The sequence below is a fragment of the Neodiprion lecontei genome, chromosome 3 (genome assembly GCF_021901455.1).
Source record: "Neodiprion lecontei isolate iyNeoLeco1 chromosome 3, iyNeoLeco1.1, whole genome shotgun sequence".
Classification (NCBI taxonomy): Eukaryota; Metazoa; Arthropoda; class Insecta; order Hymenoptera; family Diprionidae; genus Neodiprion; species Neodiprion lecontei.
The window spans coordinates 27,910,825-27,938,036 of NC_060262.1; the positions used below are offsets into that span (position 1 = coordinate 27,910,825).

At 38.9% G+C, this 27,212-nt stretch overlaps 2 protein-coding genes across 5 annotated transcripts; both read left to right on the forward strand.

Moving 5' to 3' along the window:
• Window positions 1-6,543: 6,543 nt before the first annotated feature.
• LOC107218052 (nose resistant to fluoxetine protein 6) lies at window positions 6,544-20,693 on the forward strand. The gene is made up of 10 exons (XM_015655801.2): window positions 6,544-7,496; window positions 15,780-16,066; window positions 16,214-16,389; window positions 16,606-16,754; window positions 17,341-17,433; window positions 18,177-18,736; window positions 18,856-19,161; window positions 19,276-19,450; window positions 19,682-19,824; window positions 19,926-20,693. Exons 1-10 carry the CDS (start codon window positions 7,151-7,153, stop codon window positions 20,061-20,063), a joined length of 2,373 nt encoding a protein of 790 aa, XP_015511287.1. The 5' UTR covers window positions 6,544-7,150; the 3' UTR covers window positions 20,064-20,693.
• Window positions 20,694-21,108: 415 nt separating this feature from the next.
• Window positions 21,109-27,171, forward strand: LOC107218049 (60 kDa SS-A/Ro ribonucleoprotein). Of its 4 annotated transcripts, none has more exons than XM_046735017.1 (8): window positions 21,109-21,213; window positions 22,219-22,444; window positions 22,563-22,914; window positions 23,085-23,296; window positions 23,374-23,579; window positions 23,663-23,783; window positions 23,861-24,285; window positions 24,360-27,171. In XM_046735017.1, the coding sequence occupies exons 2-8, from the start codon at window positions 22,241-22,243 to the stop codon at window positions 24,490-24,492; spliced, it is 1,653 nt and encodes a 550-aa protein (XP_046590973.1). In that variant the 5' UTR covers window positions 21,109-21,213; window positions 22,219-22,240; the 3' UTR covers window positions 24,493-27,171. The 4 variants fall into 4 exon arrangements, 3 of the variants coding, with proteins under 3 accessions (XP_046590973.1, XP_046590974.1, XP_046590975.1); XM_046735018.1 differs by lacking the exon at window positions 21,109-21,213 and adding an exon at window positions 21,226-21,402; XM_046735019.1 differs by lacking the exon at window positions 21,109-21,213 and adding an exon at window positions 21,597-21,620.
• The last annotated feature ends 41 nt before the right edge of the window (window positions 27,172-27,212 follow it).

Sequence of the window (27,212 nt, forward strand, 5' to 3'; positions counted from 1 at the left end):
AAACTGGTCCTACGGTCATGCAACTGTCAGATACCGAAAAGTGAGATCAAAGACCAGTTACAGAACTGGACACGGTATTATTTCATAAGCAAACAGACAAATCTCGACGTCAGCCGTCTCACGCAGGTTTACCGCTGATTAACTTTTTTTTATTATTATTTGATTTTATTTTTCGTTTCTTTCTACGTATTTTAAATCTTTGGTTGAATCGGAACATTCACTAACCATTAATCAATCGTTGCTAGCACATAGCTTACAACGTATGTATTACGAGCCCTACGCTCTGTGCATTTGCAATTGAATTCTCTAGATTCTACAAGATTTCATTAAAAATAAGAGAAGTTCTCTAGACATTAGCTACATCGCTTTATTGATGGTGCGTATAATAATTTGCAAAACGTGAGAATAATTTGAGTCAGCTTAGGCTGATCACAAGTTACTCAACGATCGTAAAATCATATACATCACGTCTCTATCTGATTGCGCAAAAAAAATTTTAGAATTTTTTAAATAACCTTACCTCATTATCTGCTAACCGCGTGAGGAAATTTTTTTGTAACAATGCCTAAAAGTTGACTCAGATTGTTATGTTATTTTGGCTCGTTACTTTACGACAGTGTTTAATCATCATTTTTATGAGCACTTTCTGCGACGCGGGCTTTGAATTTGCAAAATCCGAGAACTATTCAACTATTTAAAGAGAGAGAAAAGAAAGGCAAAGACTGACCACGCCCGCAGCTATATATATATACAACCTGACCCAAAATGTTAAATACAAAAATTCTGCTACCGATTTTTAGACAAGCGTAAGTATTAAATGATCCGTGTAGAATTTTTCGGAACTCTACTAATTGTCACTACGCATACGTTGATATCTTTGACACGAGTGGTACCGAATTTCGCCACTTACCTGTATTACAAAAGCGTGCATAAAATACACGACAGAAAAGTTATTTCATACGCCGATAATAATCACAGGACAAGATTGCACAGACGCGAATATTCGTTGAATTTATTTTAAAACCGTCTAGTTGTGAAAATTTTGATTCACTCGTGACGTGATTTCTTCCTAGTCGTCACGATCAGTTGATTACTCAACGGGGTGAACATTGCGCAAGGCTCACGTAAACACGAGATACGAAATGATGCATACGTTTTGCCGGTCTGATTCGTCTTGTGTGCCGTAAATCGTTAAAAAAAAGTCGCAAGACGTAATAGCGGGCTGGTTTACTTGTTGCGAAAAATGCAAAACATTATAATTAATGCATTTAAAGTGCGAATCCACCGCCAACTTTACCGAATAAAATTTCCAGCAAGTAGTTCTGCATGTGCTAATTTTTCGCGCGATCACTGGAACGCGACGTTTATTTATATAATTTGCGGCAGGTGAGGCATCAAGTTTTATGACACAGTAATTGTAGCTGATCTTAGTGTATAGTATTACTTTTATCCAAGTAGGTTTTTTCTTTATCTATTTTTATCCCGCTGTTATACCTGCAGAAGTTACGTATGGCAATTTGCAATTGTGCGGACTGTATTCGTGATACATATATGTAACGCATTACGTGATTTGTATACAAGCAGTTCTGGAGAAATGAGCTGCGCATTTCAACAAATGACCGAACGCTGCAACGGAGCTAAAGAACTTCACTTTCGGCCCGATGTGTCGAGATTTTAGCACAAGCAGTTCAACGAGAGTAAAAATTATTGCATCATCCGCCACGCTGCTGCAATTATTACACGCATTTTTATATAATCTTATACAATTGAATCTACGTTTAAGCGTTTAAATTTTTGAGAGTAACTGTCACGTTCTCACTTTACACAACGTCGGTCAAATTCATCGATCGGAAAGAGTGAGGAAACGCGATGGACAAGAAATAAATCAAAATTTTTGGACCACTCTTTTGGGTGTTTCATTCGACTGTTATTACACCGTCATGGTATTGGTAAAATCCAAGTATACGGAATTGAGTTACGTATGCTTTTTAGGTATGTTGAAAGGTGAGTCCCCTAATTATAATTTCACTTTCGTTAAGGACGTATCGGAAATCGTTGACTATCGGAGACGTCGGAGATATGCTGCTGAATGAGAAAGCAGGACGATTTTTAAGTGGTACATTACAGACATCCCCGATGTCACTCGGTATCACAGCCTCATTCCACAGCGACTAATTCAGTCGGAATATCTAGGCTTGCGATATTTTTAACAATGTTAAATTTCGAACAACGACAATGGAGTTAAACTTCATTGCGGGCACTGAAATTTCGCATGTTTTTTCTCACGCTTCACAGCCTCGCCGCATGTAACGGCGTAATCGCGACAATTGAGAAATTTCACGACTACAGAGAGAAAGGAATCGTGGGCAGATCAGCACGTTCAGAATTATATTCTTTGCTGCAAACTCAACGATACGTTTCTCATTACATTTATATATATTTAAGAACGATCGTGAACCACGACGAGAATCCATATGTCGGGATAACGTCGAGATTCAGCCCCGAGGCCATAACGAGATAGGAATCGTTCCTGGAGGGTGCAAGGTCGTTCGATTCAAGCCAACATCCCGACTGAAACACGACTCTGAAAAACCGTAGAAAGTGAAACCAGAATTTAAGAAGCCGGCGAAGAAGGCTGCGCAGTACAGCCGCCAATAATACCGGTTTGAAAAGAAAGTTTTGGGATAGACCGTCGTCGCCGACGTGACTCTTGGACGAGCGTTGTGTTGGTTAGGCACCGGCACCTCTTGACCATTCGTAACTCCCGACTAAGCTTATCAATGATAATGCCAATCCACCTTTAAATGTGTGTTACGGGGTACTCGTGTTCGTGCTGCGCATTTACGTCGGACTTGTTTTACATTAGAAACGTTTCGGAGGAACGCCCCGCCCTCGCGATATTTATATTAAAATATGTATATTAGTATATATCGAGATATACATTATTGCACAATCGTTTCAACGACACCGATTTAAGAATTTTTTTATTATTATTGCTTGTTTGAATAACGAACTGATTTTCTCAAATATTTCAAACTTTCAGAAATGGAGATACGATCACGAATCGGATCGTTGTTCATTATATTAGCGCATAGGACACAAAAACAACTTGTTATTCTACGAAAGAGTACGTGATGAAGTAAATTATCTTGACGTCAGGTGTTTGTTGTCAGTAACTTTGAACTGATATTTGTGTCAAAAATTAATTCCCGGAATCATAATAATTATTGTGCTTTACATCGACGACGCACCACAATTACAGTTCGTTTCAGGATGCGTTCGATCAATATTAATAACGAAATGGTGTGGAGATCGTTGCGTAATCAAGCACATCTAACAGTAAGTATAATTAATCCCCGATTACGAATCGTCTGGCAAGTTCAGCTTGGCAAAACATTTTTCCAAACTTTGGAACGCGATTAGACACGACTAGAAATATTTTTTTCAACAATTTATAATTAGTCGGAATAGCATTGGAAGTATTGTTCCTAGTTGGATCGTAGATAGGTACCGAAAACCACGACCATCAAATTAAACAGGAAACACTTGTTATACCCAGGTTGGTAGATATGTTGGCGATCGGCGGGTTGGTAAAACGAGAAGTATAATAGTAAATAGTTGAATAAATATTTCATGACATGATTATTGGTAGGCCCGTAAAAGTGCATCCTTAGAATTGAAAAGTCCTTCACGCTTAGCGTTAGACCTTGGATGTTGATTCGAGCTTACTTAACAGGTTTGCCCGCGGATTGGTTCCTCTTCACAACCAAATGTCAAACAAAGATTCAAGTAGGTACATTATCAGGAAATACGGAGTTCCATTACCGAAAATCTGTGATCGCTGACCTGTAGCGTATATTGTTTTTTAACCCTCAAAAGCGGGAGTTGTACTATTAAAATAACCCGTTTGTATTATTACCACGTGTTCAATTTACTCAAACCGGTATTATTCTTGATGCACGGATAGCAGTGTTCACGTCCGCGTGTCACATCCTCAATGTCCTCTGCCCCTAGATGTTAGGTGCACTCTACAGTTTATTATAAATTGTTTCATACTATTTCTTTACCTCGTGTTTTATTTTCTCAAACCGCTTGAGGAAATTTTTCTGGATATTTTTACTTCGAACCGCTTGCACGGTTTGTCCCTTTCTCTTCCTTCATTGTAGAACGAAGTAGTATCGATGATAATCTAGATAAATCGCCTTTGTATGTGTCCGTCAAAGGCATCTTGTAAATATTTTCCAAGGATTAAGTAAATGCCTAAAAATACCGTAGCACAAAAACATCGATAGATGATATAGACATTGAAGAGACACGAAGATAGAGAAATGATAATTAGTTATTTCCATTACTATAGAAAAAATTACAAGTATCGTTATACTCTCCGTTAATACCGTGTGCAGTTTCTACTACGAGTTTATTAATGTTTTATTGCACCTAAGAAAAGTCGTAATAACAATTAGTAATGCAGTAAGCTGAATCAGTGTCTGACGTAAGAAGCAGAGTTGTGGCAATTCATATCATTGCAAAGCCTATAACAGCACCTACGACATTAGGTAACGCTAGATGTATTAATACTTTCATAGGTTGTACGGATTGAATTGGCAGGCTTACGTCGAGACATTGACGCAGAAAAGGATTTATGGCTAAACTACACGGGAGTATTGTTGCATCGTAAAATGCACCCCCGGAGCAGGTTTCCACTGTATAGAAGGAAATTTCACAAGTAAATTTCATGTAATTTAAAACGCACTAGACGGATTTTCTGCCTTGAGGAAGCGACGAAACGTTTATAATACCGTATCATCAACCGCCGTATATTGCGAAATACATTTTCCAGGAAATTGACAGACGACTGTATGAAAGACATATCGACTAATGTAAGAGAGTCACGCAAATTATACCGTATACAAACATTTATCCGGTCTTTTCACGTGGAACCGCGCTCGGAGAGGTGAAAAGTTTAATACTTCTAGTTTTTTTCCTTTTTGTATTAAACATGTTTTTCGACATTTGTTTATCTATGTTTCTTTTTCGGACCGTGATAGTTTACGCAAAAAGACTTGTCGTGCAACGAGCAACAATGAGGAGACGATTAATTATTTGGGAAAACCTGAAGAAAGATTAGGATATAAATGGAGGGAGAAAGAGCATAGTCATGGTTCTTCTGACAGGTTGCGTTTGATCAGCCGAACAGCGATTTTATAAGACGGATACATACCGTCGCTAAAGTGGGGGGTCAATTTTTACTTCCAAAAGGCGACGTTCATTCGTTACACAGAAGTAAGAATTTCTTGCCTTCTGAGAAGAGCTGGCCGATATTCGTGCAGTTTTAGGGGGTCGGTGTAATCATGGGTAGAAAACAGCTAACAATCTCCATGTCGCAATACAAGTATCGACTTGTGTGACACACAACGCAAACGGAGTATTTTTATGACAAAACTGATTATTCAATTTCAAAAGAGATATACTCATTGAATCATTCCAATGTAAGGGATTTTGTATCTTTCCCATGGATCAGAATTGACTGTCCATAGATCGAAATGTCAATATATCGCGCTGCACTGCACTGAGAAAAGAGTTTATTTATTGTTAACAAACGTATATTTGGATACGATGAAATAAATGTTTTGTTATTATTACCAAACTTTAGTTGAGCCAAATATGATTTGTCAACTATTAACAAATTTCTATCGACCATTATTTGGCTCAGCTGGAATTTGATAATAATAACAAAACATTTAACTCGCCATATTCAAATATACGTTCGTTAACGGCGAGTAAACTCTTTTCTCGACGTGTCCTTCTTAATTTGGCACGTATCATACGCATCGAGGATGTTGCTCGGAAGTTTGGGAACATTAATCACCGCACTGACTATTGAAATTCGAATGAATGCTATCCGCCTGACACAAGCCGACGAAGAGATACGCAAGCAGGGCATTTCTCCAACCACACAGATACTCAATACTTTTCGTACCGTTTAGACCGGCTTATTTCGTTACGGCGTTGCTAAAGAAGACGTTATTATACGTACATAAACACCTTGAAGTGTGTCAAGTTGCGGACTCGGTGTGCAAAGAAGAACACGGAAAAAATATTACCGGTCAAATATCAAGTATCGTATAGATACAGATACGCATGCACGGGAATGGGTCACGTAACAATATAACGGCTAATGTAAAATTCAAAACCCTGTCTTTTTCGTCCGTCTAATGTTTAATTTAGCACCTCCGGGACGTTTGATTAATCCGTGCATCAGCATAGGTATAGGTATAGGTATAATTGTTAATTATGTACCCTTGGAGATGTAACGGTGCAGGCGATTTGAATATAACTTGCAAGACAATCGTCGACGGCATGCGATGCATCCGAGGCTAGGAAAGTGAATTTAGTCAACTATTAAACCGCTAGTTGGTATGAGTTTTGAGTTTTCACCGTCCCCCTCCAGAACCCGGAGGTGCCTTTCTTTGCGGAGGCAAAGCCGGCTGAAACTGACTAAAGCGAAGCATTTCTCCGCGCGCATCTAGTTAGCCGTCCGCAGTTTACCGCCAAACGTCCCGCGAAAAGGAACCGTTAAAAATATTCGAAAAACAGATCGAACCTTTTCGAAAGGATTGAAAAATAATTAAACATTTTTATTGTAAATCGTCAATAAATTCGATTAACCTCTGCGCAATTAATCGTTATAATTCATTCATACGTGAGTTTGATCTACTCGACTTGTCGATACTTGACTCTGCGTGTGCGAAAGCCCTCTAAAATCGTGCTTTTCCAAAGATAAAATTGAAAAATTGAACAAGATCGTAATTCTGTACTTTCGCATGGATTCTTTACGTTCAATGATAAAAAATCGAATCGATACTCGGTGATTAAATACCACATACCAAATGTGTCTTAGTATTTATCGAACGTGTGAATAAACCATTAAACTAGGAAATAAACAAACAGCGAGTGCAGGTGAAGTAAGAAAGGTATCGTGTCGGATGGGAATAAATCAACAACGCGCATCGCACGCAACAATTACAAATATGCAAATAATACTCGATATTAATTAACCATGAAATAGCAAGAGCGATACGGATCGGTAAAGGAATAAAAAAAAAAGAAGAATAAACGACGGTAATTAGGCGCGATAACATCTCAGAAAATGTCGGGAAAAAGTTGTGTGAAAATGAATCTATTAATAGCCGTCGCCTGTGCGATAATAATCGGCAAGATTGACGCCCAAGACAGCCTTCTAAAGTTGGAATCCCCTTTAGTTCTGGACTCAAAGGACATCGAATCCTCGGTGCACAAAACGCGGAGCCTTCCGCAACCGGAAGAAGCCTTGCGCGGAAATTGGTCGACGCTCCAGGAGGATTTGGACGTGTTTAACACTCGATGGCTCGCGGAAAATTGGATCGAGGGAAAATACCCGGTTTCATCCGAGTGCTCGAAGGACGTGACGCGGTTCGTTGACGGGTTGAAGCGGAAGGATTTATGGGCGAGAAAGAGTGAGTCTTTGACAAAATCAATTGAACCAACGTACCGATCAATTCCGCGATCCGCGTATTCTAATTTATTCGCCCATCAGATTCGTTATTATACCTGCTGCAGCCTCGCATAACACCTTGCGCAACGTGGCACGAAATTTATGCAAATTATTTATTCCATAAATCCCGTTCCTCCTCTCGTTCAAGTTACGTGACGCAAGTCTTTCTCATTTCGACATTTTACGAGTTATTCTCGCAGCTACTTCCGTTTATTTATCATCGATGATAAAAATGAAGGAAATTTCCTCGATCACTCATCTTCGAACGTTTAATATCGGTAATTTTAATCATCAACATTTGCATTAATCCCGACTTTTTTCAACGGCATTCTGACGAATAAATTTGAATACTATTATCCGTGTGCTGCTTGCGAGAACATTTTTCACCAGATAGACAATCGCGTTGGGTATTATACGCGATTATAATAATGCGGAAGTATTTTTCCTACAAATATTAGACAAAGAATTTGCAACTTAATTCTGGCAAACACGCGTCGAGTAAAGATTGCGAAACGATTCGTCTCAAGTCTCGAGGTGGCGCAAGAACACGGACAAATTTATTGTACCAATAGAAAGTTCAGCTGCAGGAGCAACGCGTTGTTCTGACTCGCTTGATTCGACGGTTGAAGTTTTACACGAATCGGATACGCGTATAGATCTTTATTTGGTAGTTTTCAACATTACGTGAGGTAGGTACGAAGGTATCAAGGCTGCGGAAGGAGCCCCTAATATTCGGATGAAAGTTAAATCGACAACTTTTACTCGATGGTGGAAAGAATGGGGCTTGAAACAAAGCGTTGCGAGCATGAATAATAATCGTCGTTGTTGCTTGGCGAATCTGATGTGAGATTTCTGAAGAAATAGAAATCATTCGATGCTCAAAAATAATCTTCGCTCCGTGGAGAAAACGTTTGATCATCCCAAATGCAACGATTGATTTTCTAACGGGATTTTCTGTCCGACACAAACGACACTGTTACTACTTATGCTTCGTCATTATACGCAATGAGACTTCGGAAAGGTAACCGAAGAAAGTATATCTGTCGAATAATGAAAAATTGTTCAGGAATCATGACTGATTTGTCGGTTGCGTGGATGGAATGCAATACTTGTTAACGAAACGAGTGAATTTCGACAATCGCGGAGAAAACACCGACAAACGCGACCCGAGTCACGAGTCATTTTATCGATTTGACAAACTTTCTTCGGCGATAAATTGGAATAAAAGCAAGACTGCTTGACCCAATTAGCCTTGAAATAAGCAATCTGACGATAATTTGGCAAACGCGAAGAATCGATGTGCCGCGTAGTTTGTTTTCATTGCAACAAACATCGGTTTTTCGGTCGGTTGGTTTCTCAGGAAGACCCGAAGCCTTCGCCTCGAGCTGCTTTCAACGCTCGATACGGTTTCACTCGGTTCTCACGTAGCTCGGTGGTGAAACAATGGGACAAATATCTCCCGGGGCATCCCGGATTTTCTTGCCAGCCAACCGGATTCCCAACAAACGCGCTTCTCCTGCATTGGCGTAAAGAAGGTACACACAACAGTCGCATCCGAGTCTCACTTTCGACCATTTTATACGTTCTTGGGTCAATGCCACCGCTCCTAACGAGTGTTTTCCTCGTTATTGCGAGCTGGATTTTGTCGGTTAATTGTCAGATTGGGGCTAAACACCAGCTGCGGAATTACCGCTGGTCGCTAAAAATTACAGAGTTCGCTTTCAAGATCCTCTTAATTACCCCCCGACTCAACATTCATCCGCGTTCCCATGGTATTAAACACCAAAGGTCCCCGTGACATCATGTTGCAACTGCATCGCGAGTTCACTTCCTGGTGCGATGCAGTGAAATAATTCAGTGAAAGTATATAAATAATCATCTCACGGTGCGGTATCTTCATCTGGGTTATTATGCCTGCACGACTGGCGTATTTCTCAAGGCGCAATAAGTCCAATTCTGCGTAGCTCGAGTTTTCTTCGAAAATACCAATACGTCAGACTGGCTACCCGCGAGTTGAAAATTCTCCGAAACTTTCTACTCTGAGTGCCGGAGCACTCGGTCCAGACCGTGTATTACCTCCGGTAGTCGCTGCGCCAGGTGGGATACGGAGCCACTTTTCTTTGGCTTCATTGGCGATTGGATAACTATCTGAATGTCCGGTTTCAAGGCCGTAGAGAGTTTGCAAGATTCCACGATCGAATCGTCTAGTAAATATGATAGGACGGGGATTGCTGTATGAGGTGTCTACGTGCTCTTAGAAATTTTCACACTTGTTGGATCGATCACCAATTCATATCACGGAGCAACTGTATGCGCGTCATTTCAAATCAAGGTTACAGTCAATAGTGACGATATTCCACCTCGATGCAATCTCTGGAGTGTCGCAATTTAGCGAATTGACAACAATTGTACCGATTCAATAATCCACACAGTCGTATTCGGTAAAACAATCACGATTTCCATTTCCAATTTTACTTTCAATCCGTTTGTAATATATATATGTGTATAATATACCCTATTAAACAATCTTAAAAACTTGAGTACTGGATCCTTCTCACTGACAATGAACAACCCATAAGCAGATATTCGCTTCAAAAATTTTAAATGTCCAGACGAAGCCCAACAATTTCAGGTTCTCTGTTCCTCAAGTGTTCATAAAAAATACGAGTGTCTGCGGAAGTTTCAGAGAGTTATTCGTATTTGCGCGTGAACTATACGAAGCATTACGTCCCAAATTTTGGGTAGGATCTTTAGTCCTGTTACATAAAATTATCGCCAGAGGGTATTTGCGGGTTTTTTTTTTCGGTGACTCTGCACTTCAGTATTATATCACGAGCTAAAACATCACGCAATTATTCGCATCGTTAATGTACCTTCTCATTTCTCCTTGTCAATTTTTTTCTCCACCTTCTCCTATCTTCAATTTTTTTTTTTTTTTTTTTTTATACAACCAAGATTAATGGCACAATACCGCTGTCCTGACAGCTTGAAGTACTTGGACACGTCTGATGCGGTCTCAAAATTTCATACCTCTCGAGTTTCCCGCACCAGCACACTTTCCACTAATTTTTCTTCACACGTCCACGGAAATAATCCAACCCGTTCCTAATTGTTACTACAGTCACGGTCGTAGACGCAGCATGATCCTAGAGCGGTAACAACGTGAGAAAGTATTTCAGTAAGAACGTCTCAATTACTCCGGAACAAACAATGCTCGTTAACCGCTCAACGCGCGGTCAACATTAAGCGTACTTGTTAGATGAAACGAAGGTTTTTCAAATTTATCTTGCGGACGTATGGAAGGTATACTCGCGCGTTACCAGGATAGAAAAGTCATTCGATGACCTAGGCCTTTCTACGGGTGAATTGTTTGATCGTTGAAAACATATAAGACGAATACTTCATTTGCTCATCTTTCCGGCGACGTGACGTAACGAAAATTTGATCGCAGGTACGACAGACAGGACGGGCTTTGCAATTTTCGCTAATACAACGTGTGAAATCTCAAAACTCAAGTTAAAAATGACGCGACGGTATTCGCGCGTGGATCTTGAAAGTTAAGACACAGATACTCAACTCTCGATTATACAACGCTGTGTTAACGAGTGCAGGCAGGTTACGTTTCATCCGCTTTCCTGTAGCTTGTAACAGGTGAGATGTTCGGTGAAAATACGCTTCTCACGTCGATCCAAAGATCGATTGATCTGTACGCGGTGCACGATTCCTGACCAAAAATTTTTGAATAACACGATCTCTCGCAATATGTGATTTACGAATGACTGCGGTGAAATAGAAAGTATCCCTGTTGATATTGTTATGTTTATCATTGTTACCATTATTATTGTCGTTATTAGGCCAAACCACTTCGGATCTCGGTAATCGTCTGTTTGTACGACACGACAAACAGCATCTCCTACAGTCACGTGAGAGTACGTTTCATGATAGGCAGTGCATCCAAAAGTGTTACGACTCTACAGGCACTTGAATCACAGCGGTTTCCAACTGACAATTACAGAGCAATGTTCGAACCTCGTACTCCGTGACGTTGTTGCAAAGTCACGCGCGTCAAAAGGCGCTTAGTTTAAATAGCCGGTTGTACGAATCACGTAACACCCTTCTTAGATTGACACGTGGAATACAAAAAAAAAAAAAAATTAAAACTTAATAACAGAAATGTTCTCCAGATGAATTGCATCATCGAGAAACAGGTACTGAAATTCTACTCAATCGCCGTGATTTATTACATATCTACATTCTGTTCACTTTGGTATTTGAAAGGTCTAGGTTCGATTTCAAATCCTGACCCGTATTATGCCATGCAAAAAATAACTAAATGAAATAAAAAATTGACAAGTAAGAGAATAGTGAACAATCGTCTTATGCTATATCCCATGTCACGAATGTTGTTATTTATAATCGAATATTAATTCGACTTGTCAATAGGACACGCTGCACGCTATATGTATAACGCACAAGCGTGTTGCGCACAGGCATATAGCGAAGGTAAAAGCAAACCGTAAAGCCTCGGGAGTCAAAGTAGGAAGGATCACTTTCGCTGGTTCCAAAGCGTGTTTTGGTTACGAAAATTCGACAGTCCGGTCCGAGCCACGAATCGTTCACTCGTTTGCTATACCCGCACACGCGGGCGCCCTTACCTAACAGTAATTAACCAATGAGCATGCCTGCGCAGAGTATTCTGAGAGGTCTACCTACCGAGAGTGCTGACTCTGACCCAAATAGCTCATCGAGCATAGATACTTGTTATTGAATCGAAATTCATCTTACACAACAGAACCGCACTGCGTTATGCAGCTTTCTCCCTATCCTTGAGACGTATTCGAGTAGGTATTCGGATGTTTTCAGGAATGCGATTATATTGCTTGGGATCTGAAAAACGGCCTTCCGCGGCATACTGAAAGAGTTGTTGCAAAACAGGTGTCGGTAAAAGTTTTAGCAGTCTATACTGGTTAATCGGCTTTTCGCTTATTCGATGTCAACTGACAGCTCATTATGGTCTCGCAATATGTGCGCGCGGCATGTCGTTCTAAGGCCTCAGGGCCTGCTGAGCACATGCTGTGCAACAATATATAGGTGTGGTGGGAAAACTTGGTGACCACCTTAAAAATGTAACACATTCGTACATAAGTACGCGTTCGGGTTTGTACGTGAAACGAGATAGCGGAGCGTGATGATTTCGGTTGTGAAGTCGCTGCGCATAACAGGCATTGCCATTCGCATATTATGTCAAAACCCATTCAGTAATATGCTTTCTTAATCCATGGTGGGAACGGGGCGAGGCTTCTGCTGCTCAGGTTGACGGCAGCAATTACACGAGTTCTGCCGTTTTTCCTCACTTTGAATATTGCAGCTCCTCTGTGTTATTTCACCATCGCTTCAATGCTTCCTGAAAGTTCTGCAGGACACGAATTATGCAAGAGTAATGGTTCCGCGATATTACCGGAGATAATCGCAATGTGGGTGTCGCGCGTTGTAGGTATACTGCGATCCGGATACGATACAGAACAAAGTGGTCAACATGGTTAACACATGGCAACAAAGCTGGCAAGAAAGCCGTTCTCTTTTCAAATCACTTTCCCTGACCATAACAACCGCTGACTCGACGCGATATTACGGCACAAAAAGAATCACCACGACGACGCTGCTTGTCTCCAGGTTGGAAATAACGAGGGCAAAATCGGCGCTAGCCGACTTTCGGTCGTTATTATTCACTGTTTCATTGACACTAGTTAATTCAGGCACCAGACGAGTCTAAACATTCAAGTTATTCATCGATACTTGAACTCATACTTGAAACAAAATCGTGCAGTGTTCAAATTTCTTATCGTGGAAAAAAGTATTCTTTAAAAAAAACCCATACTTTAGGACTAGTTAAACAAAACATCACAAGTATTGGACAAATTTTTTTCTTTCCTACAGTTGTTCGTAGTGTAGACCGGATCCGAAAGCATTTCGTCACGAAAATAATTGGAGTATCCCATGCTTTCCGAAGAAATGATAGTCAAATATTATTTACATCGACGCAAGACTCGATCGTCTTAAAAATATCGAACAATGGTTGAAGAAAGCACGAGTCTGAGTCGTCAGTTTTTTAATGAATGCGGAAGAACTTGGCTCGTGTGGCTTCACCGGATAACGAAAGAATCCCGGAAAGTGATAATCTGTCTGTGAACTTCGCGGACAATTAGCCTCGGCAATGGCCATAAGAGAAACACGGTAGATCAAAGTGGCAGCGTTGCGACTGGGTCACCACTATGGTTATGAGGCGGGTAACTGAGGATTACGACGATGGCGTGGCAAGATTACGATAAACCGGTTGAGAGGTGTGGATTCCGAAACGTGGATAGAAAAGCGAAGAATGCAGTTTCTTTGCAATCAAGATTCCAGCACACTCACCATAGCGGTCCGATCCAATTATGAGCGGCTATTCCCGCGACGTATGGGCATTGCATTGCATCGAACCATGCCAAGTTGAAAATAAGGACTAGTGAGCCGCGTGTTGCTGAACTTGACTTTGAATCGAAGTTCAAGACGCCGACAATGACACAACTCTTACAGAATCCATTGTCATTCTAATTTCATTGTAATATATGTATGTACCTCGGCTAAATCTGATCTGGTCCAATACGCCTTACATGCATAATAATAGACACCTAGCTCCTCGCTAGTCCTTGGACGAATTTCGTATCTCACGCGTACGAAATGACTCGACGTACGAACCGTTCTCTGACTCACTGGTGACGAATTTCTTCATGGATGAGCAGTGAGCACACACCTGGAACTGATTAAAAAATACCCGCCGCTTTCACTCCCTGCATTCTTCGATGTTGCGTAAACTCTCGACGAAATATGACCTTGGTATCGTTGTGAAGGAAACGCTAATATCAACTTAGCACTGTTTCTAAACGCATTTGTAACCATTAGACGCACAATTAGATAGTCACAAATTATTCAAAAGGCCAAGATCCATGCACGTACAAATTCAGTTTATCATCTTTAAACCGATGTTACGCTCAGTGATGAATTGCTCGCGCAGATGGATTCATCTGATGTTAACCCGCATTCCGGAGGCTGCACGGATACTCGTTAGTTGGAACTCTGACCATAACAGATTTAAACGTGCTTCTTACCCCGTATAAATTTGCAATTAAAGTAAGATACTATTGTTCCAACCGCCTGTAGTAGTCACAAAGGATTCTTCCATGCAGCCTACTGGCACGCCTTCGGTACGCCCAGCAGAACTGGTTCTTCAAGGGACGATAGTACTGGTGCAACTTCCTCTATGGGGCAATAACAAAATCGAACCGTGTAGCCGAAAAAGGGAACCGTAGATATACACGAAAAAGCAGACAAAACCAAAGACCAATGCCACAAGTTATCTACCAAGTCATACCTTTCGGTTGAAAAGAAAAAAAGATTACAAGATGATAAGTTATACTTATGATGAAAATGTAATTATCAAAAATGTGCCATTTATCATATTCGAAGGAATGAATAATTTATGAATTCAAATGGCATGCTTCAGACTTTGGAGACGGTTTTGTCGTATCTGTCATTTGGCAACGAGTGACCAAACGCGATTCGTAATATCCACGGCAGAAAGTGTAATTTTGAAATATTATCCGGTTGAATTGCGACTGTTTTTTGAGACCCACATAAGACCGGATTCCGTTTCACGTTATTGCTTGCTTCCACGCTGGCGCGGGAGATACTCGAGGCCGAAGTTTGATGCCATCCGCGATGAGGTAACACTTTCTATTCGGGAAGTAAGAAAAGTTATCTAACCGCTGCCCACCGGACCCGACACTATTCAAGCATCTTCAAAGAGAAGCGACTCGCGTCGCGTTCCGAGATGAAATAACCACTCATTACAATTGTCTGCGTATAACGAAAGGCTTGCGTACTTGCTTGCTTTGTAATTTTTAGTTCGTTCCCCAAACTGAAATCGAGGTTGGACTTGATTAAATGGATCAAATCGGTCATACTTTCACAACAGGATTTTTCCTTGCCTGTCATCCAGAAATTGCAGATCCTGTATAACTTTTGATACGATATCCTTGAAAAATTTTTGATAAGCCTGAATACATACGACCGTTTGAATCGAATAAGGTGTGAAACATGCGCGACTAGTTCCAATCATCTATCTTTCTTCAACAAGCATCTTTGATTCTTTGTATTACAAAAAAAAAAAGATATAATTTTAAGACTTGAACACGTTTCGTTTCAGTGGACGATGCGTCTGGAAGATTTGCAAACAGTTTCTACTGGGGGAATTCTTACTTCATGGGATCAGCAACGGAGTGTAGCTTTATCGGGATGGACTACAACAAGGGTAACCAACAGTTCACGACAGCCGCGAACGAGGTTCGTGAATTTACCTCCGAACCAAGAAAGAAAAAGAACTACGGACTGAGCGGAGCCGGTCTCCTTTCGCCCACCATCTCCGATATCCCACCATTCAAAATTGGCTTCTACATGATCAAGATCAACGTGAACGGATCCGTTAGTCCAGTGGTAGGTGCTTCTTTTCGATTCGATAGAATGCTTGTAATTGTTCTGGAACTAGAGCTGCCCAATCATCTGTGCAAAAAATGTTGACTACAGTACACTAGCACTTTCTCACGTTGCTACCACTAAGTCACGTCTACGAATACTTTTCAGCCGCGTAAAATTCACGTTGGAGTTTGCCTTCCGTTTTCTTGTACCTCGACCGATGTGACCGTGGTGGCAAAACTGGCGGCCAGCAAATCTGCGGCTAAACATTCCAGCATCGATAAGGTTCGAGATCAGCACAACCCGTATGATATGTTCACAGATTCCGTCTTCTGGGCACTGTTGTAAGTATTTTGGAGCCTTTTTCGCTGTACGTGTTATGTAATTCATTCTCTGTGTGATAGTGAAAGAGAGGGAGAGAGAGAGAGAGAGAGAGTTCTTGCGTTGAGAAAGTGATTGACAGAATTTTGATTAAAATCGAGTAAAGTAGTTCACTCCTCGTTCGAATGACATGCAAACTTGGCTCTCACAACTTTTTATTCAACTCAATAACCTTTCAGCGGATCGACTGTCCTCGTGATAGTCTTAATGACTACTGGTACCACTTACGATGTCTATCTGACAAAAAAGGTGAAACGTGCCACGTTGAACTACGACTTGGAGAAGCATGCAAAATTGGAACAACTATCCGGTGGAAAAATTTCAAATGGTAAGTAGAGACGGTTCCTTATTAAATTCAAGTAGTATAGAGTATTTTCGGTTATTTCATTCACACGGAATATTTTGAATCGCTAACGCCAGATAACCACAAAGGCTTGACGATCCGAAAATTATTCATCATATGGATCACCGATATTGCACGGAGTTTGCCTACACGCGTATCTTTCCATCTTTGTGGGAAGAAACTATAAGCCGGATACTTAGTGTTGAAACAAACATTTGTCGATGATGTAATACAAATTCGGTTTCATGACAATCGTCGACTTTTCGGGAAATAATTTTTGCACAGAAGAATAAATACAATAGTCGTCAATGTTATTTTGTACTATGAATGGGAATATGACATGTACTAAAACGCACTGACGTGATACGTTCAAGCTTGTATCTAATAAGTAAATGAAACTATTACTAACAAAATCTTGCCGAATTCCCAATCATCTCGAGTACGATGTGACTTTGTAAAAGACGCGACGAAGAACGTATCTAATAGAATTTGAAGTTCTATAATTGATTAAAGTTTGATTTTATTCACCGTGCCGTAATTTATCAGGATAAAATCCATCTTCTTGTTTCAGTTCCTGACCACAGTGCTAACGGCGTGACTTCGATCAACAACAACAATGACCACGAAAGCACTCCTCCCCCGCCTCCCGAGCCAGAGAAATTGAGTGAGTTAATTTGCCAATCTTCGAATACGAGAAATAAATGTAATTTGGAGCGGAGAGAATGGCGAGGCTGAATGGAGAGTATATAGGTATGGGTAAAGTCTTCGATCGATCTCATCGAGAAATTTATCGTCGAATTGAGCAGTGATTCTACACTGCAAAGAGGAGAGAACGCTTATGCATTGATGTAACGAGGAAAACCAGTCCGATGCTGTCGAGCGTGTAATGCAACGTTGCTGACTCAATGAGTAAAGATGTCATGCATAGTACATCCGCGTGGTTCAAGGAAATTATGCCCGAGAGAAAGGAAGAGTGCACTTTGATATTACTCTGACAAGTGATATTCAGTAACTTATTTGAGCTTTCACTAATCTACTGCCAATAAGCTCTATGAAGCATTACCGAACTCCACAACGAAAGTGCATTAAACACATTTGAGTCAAATGAGCTTAAACGTCACGCACTATATGACCATCGTCGATTATTTTCAGTAGGGTATGAATTCCATTGTATGAAAAAATTGTTAAATTAGAATTAGTGACATTCGCGAATTTTCTGACAAAGAAATCATTAGCAATATGCATCTGTTCGCGAGGGATCCGGTCACAGTGATTTAAAAAAAATAAAATAAATTGAGTTCAATGTACGGAAAAAAATCGCGACATCACTATTGTCAACTGGTCGTACTCAATTTTCATAATTTTCCAACTGAAACTAAAACTGCAAAATTTTTCTGTATGTTTCAGGCATATTCGAGGAATTGTTGCTATCGTTTTCCATAAAGGCAAACTTACGGACGATTTGTGACAAGTCCGTAGGTAGTGACACGATAAGCACCATCCACGGTTTAAGAGCAATATCGATGGCCTGGGTGATACTTGGCCACACGTGCATCGTGGTGTTCAAATATTCGGACAACATGGAGTACCGCAAGATAGTGGAGAAGAGATTTCTCTTCCAGACGGTAACGAGCGGTGCTTTCAGCGTGGACACGTTCTTCTTCATGGGCGGCCTCCTCGTTTCCTTCCTCTACTTCAGGACCAACGCCAAAGGGGATTTGCACAGGCTGACACAAGGCACGCGAGGATTCCTCGCTGGCATGCTAAAATTCATAGGCTTCATATCTTATAGATTTTGTCGACTTACAACACCCTACATGTTCGTTCTTGGAGTTGTCGAGGTCTCGATGAAGTGGTTCAATGCCAATTCAGTTTTCGAACCGCCCACAGCTGATCACTACAACTGTCCGAATTACTGGTGGAGGAATCTGCTCTACATAAATACGCTTTTCCCCGTCGATGAAATGGTTAGCATGTGCACGATTTTTTTTTTTCTAATCGTTAAGAAATACCTTTTTCCGGCAGACGCTTTGACCAGTCGGTCCACTTGTCGTGATGAACATTGACGGTGAATTTTGAATTTCAGTGCATGCTTTGGAGTTGGTACGTCGCCGACGATACGCAGTTTTACGTCGTTGGTGCTATCATACTGATCGTAGCGACCAATCACGTCAAGATTGCTGCATTTTCGACTGCGATGTTACTCCTCAGTTCCTGGATAGTAACGGCTTACATCGCTTACACCAACAACCACATGCCAAGCTCGGACGATCCCCTCGCATTATTTGACAAAATTTACGACAAGCCTTGGACGAGGCTTGGTCCTTATTTGATTGGGATGTCCGTAGGGTATTTACTCTTCAAGACAAACTGCAAAATTACTATGTCCAAGGTTGGTCTTTGCTTTACACATATTTCACACCCACGCTGTTGTGGATTTGTCATCTTACGCGTAAAACGCTACTTGAAAAATATCGACATTCAAATAATGCCTTTCGTATTTCAGATGACGGTTACTGTGGGCTGGCTACTGTCAACAGCGTGTCTTCTCAGTTTACTCTACGGTTTGTACGAGACGGAATTGAGTCTTGCAACGGCAGCTGCTTACTCTTCCTTAAGCCACAGCGCATGGTCACTTGGACTAGCATGGATAGTCGTAGCGTGCAGCACAGGCTACGGAGGTCAGTTGACAGAATATATGAAAAATTATTTATAACTTCATGGCCTGAATCTATGCTCGCTTACAGAGACAAATTTTTAATCGATAATTGTTCAAATTGCACAATTATTCTGAAATTGGACAAAGATAAAGGAAACAAGACTTTGTTCAATTCTCAGATCTTTTTACAGAGATGGTAATAGACTCATTACTTCAAATCGTATTAACGACATTTTTAATTTTTCTTATTCAGGTTACGTCAACAGCATATTATCGGCGCCAATTCTGCACCCGTTTAGCAGAGTTACTTATTGTGCCTACCTTGTCCATCCTATCGTTATTCGACTAACAGCAATGAATCTAGACGCACCGTTTCATCTTGGGAAAGATACTGTGGTACGTAAACTCTGACGTAAATATAAAAGGGTATTAAATTCGCCTGGGTTGCATTGCACTCGGTTAAAACAAACGATTAACGTATGTAACTAACTTTTCAGTTGATAACATTCCTCGGGCAATTCGTGCTTTCGTATGCCTTGTCATTCGCGATTTCTTTGGCTTTCGAGGCTCCGGTTGTCACTATGCTGAAGATCCTGGCACCTAACAAGCGAAGAAGAATCCCACGAGTTCCTTGAATCCAAGAGTGTGTTTGATCATCGTTGAATTTTGGTGCAAAAGTGATATACGATAGTTGAGAAAATATGTGATACTCCATATTGTAATAGGAGTAACGAATGCAGTTGTATGAGAGTCAAGAGGGAAGCTTGTGTAGTTGTTTACTTCGATAAAAACCAATAGGCATAGTTTTATCATGCAGCTATTACCTATAGTCCATTTTTATCAATTGTTTAAGATATTTGTATGGAAGCATACGAGGATTTTTCGGCGAGCATTTGACGTGGGTACGAAACTATAAACGACTATATACTTGAAAATAACCAGACGTAAACTGTACCTTGGTACATTGTGGTACCTGAATCAAACACTTGCCAAGGAGTGTTTTGTTAGGATGAGATAATTAGAATTATTTCGAATGTAATTCTCTCAGACTCTCTCCGGATATCATCTCTTTTTTTTTTGTAAGTGAGATAATTTTCAAATATAAGTTATTTAAATTGTATCTAATACGCCCTAACGCGCTACGTCAATATATGTTAATATTGTACACCCCATTACCAATATGTACCGTATTCATTAGATTTGATCTTATTATACGGCCTAATTTTTAGATACGTTTTATCTGTAGCCTGTAAATAATAAAATACAATTTCTATATAAATCGAATCACCAATTTCACTTTTAATTAACCATCAATCTGTCACCTATACGTACTTCACCTCAATTCATCAAAAACAATAAGAACCCGACAAATTTCGAACAGTTAGACGATCGCGGGTGAAAAAACAGGTAATTCAGATTTCACGAAGCCGTCAGATAAAGCTCTTCTATCTTACCGACAGTCGTCGAGAGAGATGGCAATGAAATGCCAAAATTTGTTCCTTTCCCCTTCACGGGAAGTGGAACAGCTATAGATATAGGCGTATAATTTCGCCTCATTCTCCTCTGCCGCCTCGATCCCCGCCGCAAATATCGACAGAGAGAGAAAGGAGTACTCGCGGCATATATCTGTCCTTTAAATGTTTGCTTCAAACGGCTCATGAGAGCGCTCAGTCTATCTTTTATAAGTCTATGGTGCAAACATCGCAACTGACGTGCCGTTGTCCGTAGGAAATATTGTATGGTCGTATTTGGGCAGCGCTACAGACATTTTTCCGATATTATCAGGTAACCGTTAGTTTTTCTGGTAATACGACAAGAACATAACACCGTTTTAGCATTAGCCAACGAATGATTCAGCCACTCAGCACCCTGTTGAAAACGAGAGGAAGAGAATTCGCTTGGAATCCTGACGTCACGTCATGTCATATTCGTATCAATATTGTCTCATTCTTTTTTTCCAACTCGCTTTATAAGGTAATTGCGGTTACGCGTTTGGAATTACGTGCGTGAGTGTGTCGGTTCTTTAACGCATTCCACATTCTTCCGCCAATTTCGCATTTCGGAGTACGAAGTACGTACGAGTTCGACGGTCGTAACGTCGTTTTACATTGTTCACTGAATACCTAACCACGATCAGCTCGCGGCTATGCATATATGGAAATACGCCGGATATGTAATGGATAAGATATATTGTAATTGAATGTTTAATCAAAATTTTTCTCATCCAAACTTGATGCGTATGCGTATATCATTTCACAAATTGCACTGACTTTTGACAATGCATTAAACGGTGTTTAAAAGAAAGTGCTACAACGATTCTTTTCAGCTCACTTAGCTTTTTTTCCGACATTTTTTGTTGTTACTCCGAAATTGAATATCTTCAAATTTAGACACCGGTGGAAATTTGGGTTGGATTCGACTTGTACGTTTCCTACTTAGATAATATGTTACACGATCCGCTACTTCATCGATTTTGTTCAACTTTGAAAACACGTATTAAGGGTAAAAGTCTTGTGTTGATATAGGCTTTTAATCTACACCATATATGTTTTTTAGAGGTATTTCGATGAGTAAATTCTACAGCTTGCAGCTTATAAATATTCTAATCAACAGTCACGTATTTTAAGTATAATATATTGACAGAAAAGCATTACATCGATTGATATATGCCATAAAAATTTTTTCTGGCCACCAGTGGAAGATGCAGAAAAATTACATGGATTTAGAAATGTTTTACATGGAAAAACAATTATTAAATTAATAATAACAACGATAATAATCGATTTACAGAATTGACGTATAATTAATAAATATGGCGGAGCCTGCGCTATCAGGAGATAGTCTAATTCAACTTGAAGTACGTCTTTGCCAATATCTGTATGTCGGGAAAGAATACCCAAATTATCAACCAGGCAATTGGTTTTTTCACAATTATTATGAAGAAGGTCGCGTTCAGTCCATAAAAAAAATAGCCGAAACACAGAACCCATTGGTAGCAATCGACTTGATTAAAAAGGTACATAGTTTATATCTGTTAATCAATGTTTTTCTAATTATTTCTTAGACACAACGGGAATACTGATTATTGAGCTACATATGAATACTCGTTTATCTCTAGTCATTTTCCTTTTCAGGCTTTTGAAAGAAAACTGGTACAAAATTCAGAAACTTTGATATTTGCACTGGCAGTATGTGCCAGACAAACTGAGAACGAGAGTCTGCGCCACGCTGCCTACAATGCGATAAAAACAATTTGTACAACACCGCAACATTTCATTCTGTTCGTCAAGTTTGCTTCTCAAATAGCCAAGAGCGCACCGGAACCGAAACACGGTTGGGGTGCCGGATGGCGAAAAGCTGTAAATGAGTGGTACTTGTCCAAAGATGCACTTGATTTAGCGAAGTGTGTTACCGGATGCAAAGGCAGATATGGCTGGACTCACAAGGATATTGTGAAATTATCTCATCCCAAAACAGACGATATTGGTAATTTGAATCAATCCACACTATTCAGGTTCATTTATATTACAATTGAGTTTCATACTTGTTAGAATAGTGCCAACAGCTTTGGTCCTTTTGAGACTAAACAAGCAATAATCGAATGCTCTCAGTATCATGCATGAATAATTAATGTATCAACTTTGTATGTAAAACAGCAAAGAAGGCTGTTCTGAAGTACGTATTGTTCGGGTTGAAAGAAACGATAAAAGATTTTGGCGATAAACCGGAAGCTGCCGAAGTGATTGAGTATATTCAAAAAATTGAAAATTTTAAACATTGCGAAGATCAAGTATTGGCTGGCAGATTGCTAGAACTTCATAATCTTACATTGGATCATGTCCCTGGGCATTTACTGAAATCTGAAGAGGTAACTTTCGCAGACATTAATTTGGAATGTTAATAAAACTGGGAATAAAGTATTGACATGCCAATCGATATAATCAGGTATGGAATTCATTGATACCAACAATGAATATAACCATGCTGCTTCACAATCTCCAAAGAATGCACAACATTGGAATACTAGAACCAACTGGCGCGGCAGTCGATAAAGTAGTTGATGAAATCTGCAACCAAGAGAAGCTACTCAAGGAAAAGATTCACCCAGCTCTGGTTCTGATCACAATTAAGAATTACGAAAAATCTGGCCCGTATGTAATCTGATATGTTTTGTATGCTAGTCACAAATTTAACTAACAGATTTTTTGTAACCAATTTTTTTGTTCTCTATCAGAGCTTTATCGTACGAAAAACAGAAGGCCAGAAAAGCCAAAGCAAGATCAGTGATTCCACCGCCAAAACCTACAAGAAAAATTATTGAAGCTCTTTACAAAACACTTGGATATTCGTTTAATGTAAGTTGTATAATTCTGTCACATCATTGCTCATCAGGGAAACGCAGATTGATGCTTTATTATTATCTCCATCTTAGAGTCTGGCACCAACAGGTCTTCGATATATGATTACAATAGATATGAGCAAAGCTATGCAAGACAATTCTGCATGGCGGTGTGGAAATCTCAGCTCAGCAGAAGCAGGATGTCTGATAGCACTGTGCCTTCTTCGGAGTGAGAACAATGTAACAGTGGCAACTTTCAAAAATATTGGTGTTCATATTGTATATTTGAATAAAAATGCATCATTGGGACAAATTGTGAAGAAAATGAAGCAAATGCCAACAGGGGAGGTTAACTTGGAAAAGCCAATGATTTGGGCAGCTCAAAAAAGTGAAGAAATCGACGTATTTATAAACGTAGTCGACGTTGTTGACAAAAGATGTGGGAATGGAGCGAGAACTGACAACCCTAGGAAAGCTATCAAAGAGTATCGAAGCAAAATGGAGCTAAAAAATGCAAAGTAAGTGCTTGTCACACATGACATATAAAATTCTATCATTTCACCAATTTACTCATTTCTGACATTCATTATAGATTAGTAACCTGTGCGATGACAACTGCACAAATGGTACCTCATAGCGATGACGACAAAAACACTCTCACTATCTGTGGATTCGATGAGAATGTCCCAAAAATTATCGAAGCTTTTGCAAGGTCCCTGTTTTAATTTGCAACGATATCCTTCTAACCTAACCTTTTCTAACAGCCACAAATGTCTCAACACCAACCAAAGAGAAAAAAGGAAAAATACAATGTACATCAGGAACAAGAGACGTACGCAAATTGGCTATAATACATCAGTGTGTTACAAGTTATAAAATTACAAATCACCCTGGAGAATGAGAATGGCATTTAATCACGAGAGGTTAGTCAGTTGCATTTTGCAGCTGTTGGAAATGAAGTTATATTTTTCATCTTCCAATTCTTAATCTTTATCTGTCCTGCACATACAATACCTAACAATTTATTATTGCGACATTAGAAATACTTGTATAATTTTGTTCTTTCAAGGTCCAAAATTTTCTACGCACTTCATACTATCGATTTTAATTTGTGTCTGGAGTTTTCAAGGTTCTTAATTATCTTGTATACATTATTTGCTTATAGCTGGACAGAAACATTTGTGGCAGATAGCAGTAGAATCAAGAATTATTTTAGAAGTGATTCCGTGTTTTCTATTTCGTACAATATGAATGATAAAGAGTATCAATATGTGAAAAAGTTCGAAGATATATCTATGTAAAGATTATAATTAAAATGGGGAAAAAAAGATATTATCTGGAAAAAGTGAAGTTGGCCATGGTTTCAAATGATATGATAATCGGAGTAATTAATGCTGCATAGTTTAATGATAGAGAGACTAAATAATTACTACAACTGCCTAAGATATCTTTTACTTTAACGTAGAGTGTCGACAACCCACACAGACTGACCTTTTTGATAAAGCTCTGATTATTTATCGATTTATTAGCCGCATTTAGATCATTTTATGAATATATTATTCTAGATTTAATGTGACTCGGGTCGACACGGGAGAAATATATAAATCACGACTTAATTACCACTAATACGATAATACAAAAAAAATTAACAATTGTCGAGACATTTACCATACATGGAATTCGTTTCTCGAATAGAATTTGAATATCTCGTTGCTATTAAGAGCATCTTTATGGGAAAAACGTCAAAGTACATGAACACAAATGGCTTAATACATATTGGTCATATTGTGTTTCGCTGTAACGTCTACACCATTCTGTGTCATCGTGGTATGTTTCTTTAAAAGTCGAGCAAAAAAAAATATCAACGGGTCCTACTAAATTTTATCTATTTTATCTAAATTTACCATGACAAATTAGAAATCTATAAAGTTCTAACTTAGCACGTGATTAACAGTGGTGAAAAAAAATGGACACTCTCTATTTAACAAATATAATAGAAAAATAAAATATGCGTTATTTTGCACTGTGAATCTTTAACACTAAGTTGATACCACTATTAGATAATGATTTTATGTGATTACAATTAAGAATAAGGCGTGTATTCTTTTAAGAAGAAATTTTTTTTTTTTCTCCTTATGCTTAATGTCATTCTGCATATCGCATGTTGATGCATTTTTATTGTTGCTTTTTTTTTTATGAGTTCGAAACATTTTGATTTCAAGCTAGTAGTCAAACGCAGCAGAGTATTTAGGCTTACGATTGTACAGTATGCTTGATACGTATAATAATACTCAAAAATTATACATTGTAATAATAATTTTGCTTCAATTTGATCTTGGTTTTGGCTATGGGTTTGTGGTTTTTTGATATACTTTTAGTGTGTAATAACTAGGGCCTGGATTGATACGTGAATATATATTTTTTACTAAATCATTTTTATTTCTTATTTGGTTTTCTACATAAAGTAAGATGTTTGGAGCCAGAAAATGCAGTTTCTATTTTTTATATTTTTTTTCCCCCATATTTTAGGTTTTTTAAGTTTATATTATACGTACATGTTTTATAATTTGTAATACACATTTACCCAGGCTCTAGTAATAACTATTACGAATGCATAATGAATTAGAAATTCGCACACTCCCGGTTTACACCAGTTGATAGAAAATGTGAAAAAAAAGTGGAAAGAAAGAGAATAAATAAAGATGAAAAATTTTCTCTGTGATATGCATTTAACCCCAAAGAGTGTAAGCTTACAATTTTTAGTGTAATTTTTACTGTTATTTCATATTTGCCATATCCAAAGTAACGAGAAGTAAACACTGAATATCCCTTATACTTATATACTGTGATATAAAATCCACTGTTATTGTTGAAACTAGAAAAATGAATAAATAAATCGGGAGTGTGCTAAGCTACACCTAATTTGTTAATTAGTCTTAAATGATATAGTATAAACGATTTTATTGATAATCAATAAAAGCACGGGATAAAGCTTTGTTCAATAACGAATATTATATCGCTATCATTATTTTTTCAACTATCGAATTTAATGTATTAACTCATATTTTCCTTTTTTTACTCTGAAATTTTCTTCTCTATAAAATTGTCAATGTATAATATACAATATTTTTAGGTGATTTTACTTTTATTCTTCTCATAAAATCTGAATTTAGGTTAAAAGTAATATAATATTCGTCAGAAGAAAACAGTATTTTTTTATATTCCAAAATTTATGAATTTGGTGAGATCTATTTATTCACGTGCACTAAGTTACGTTGTGTTAAAATGAGGGTCCGTGTTTACAGCAAACGTGAAAACAGCATTAAAGAATAAAAAAATTGAAAAAAAAAAATCAATTAATGCGAAAAATGTGTATGATAAGAACGTACACTACAAATGATAATGGATGTTAGGTAGATTTCATAGAATCATGTATGAAATAATT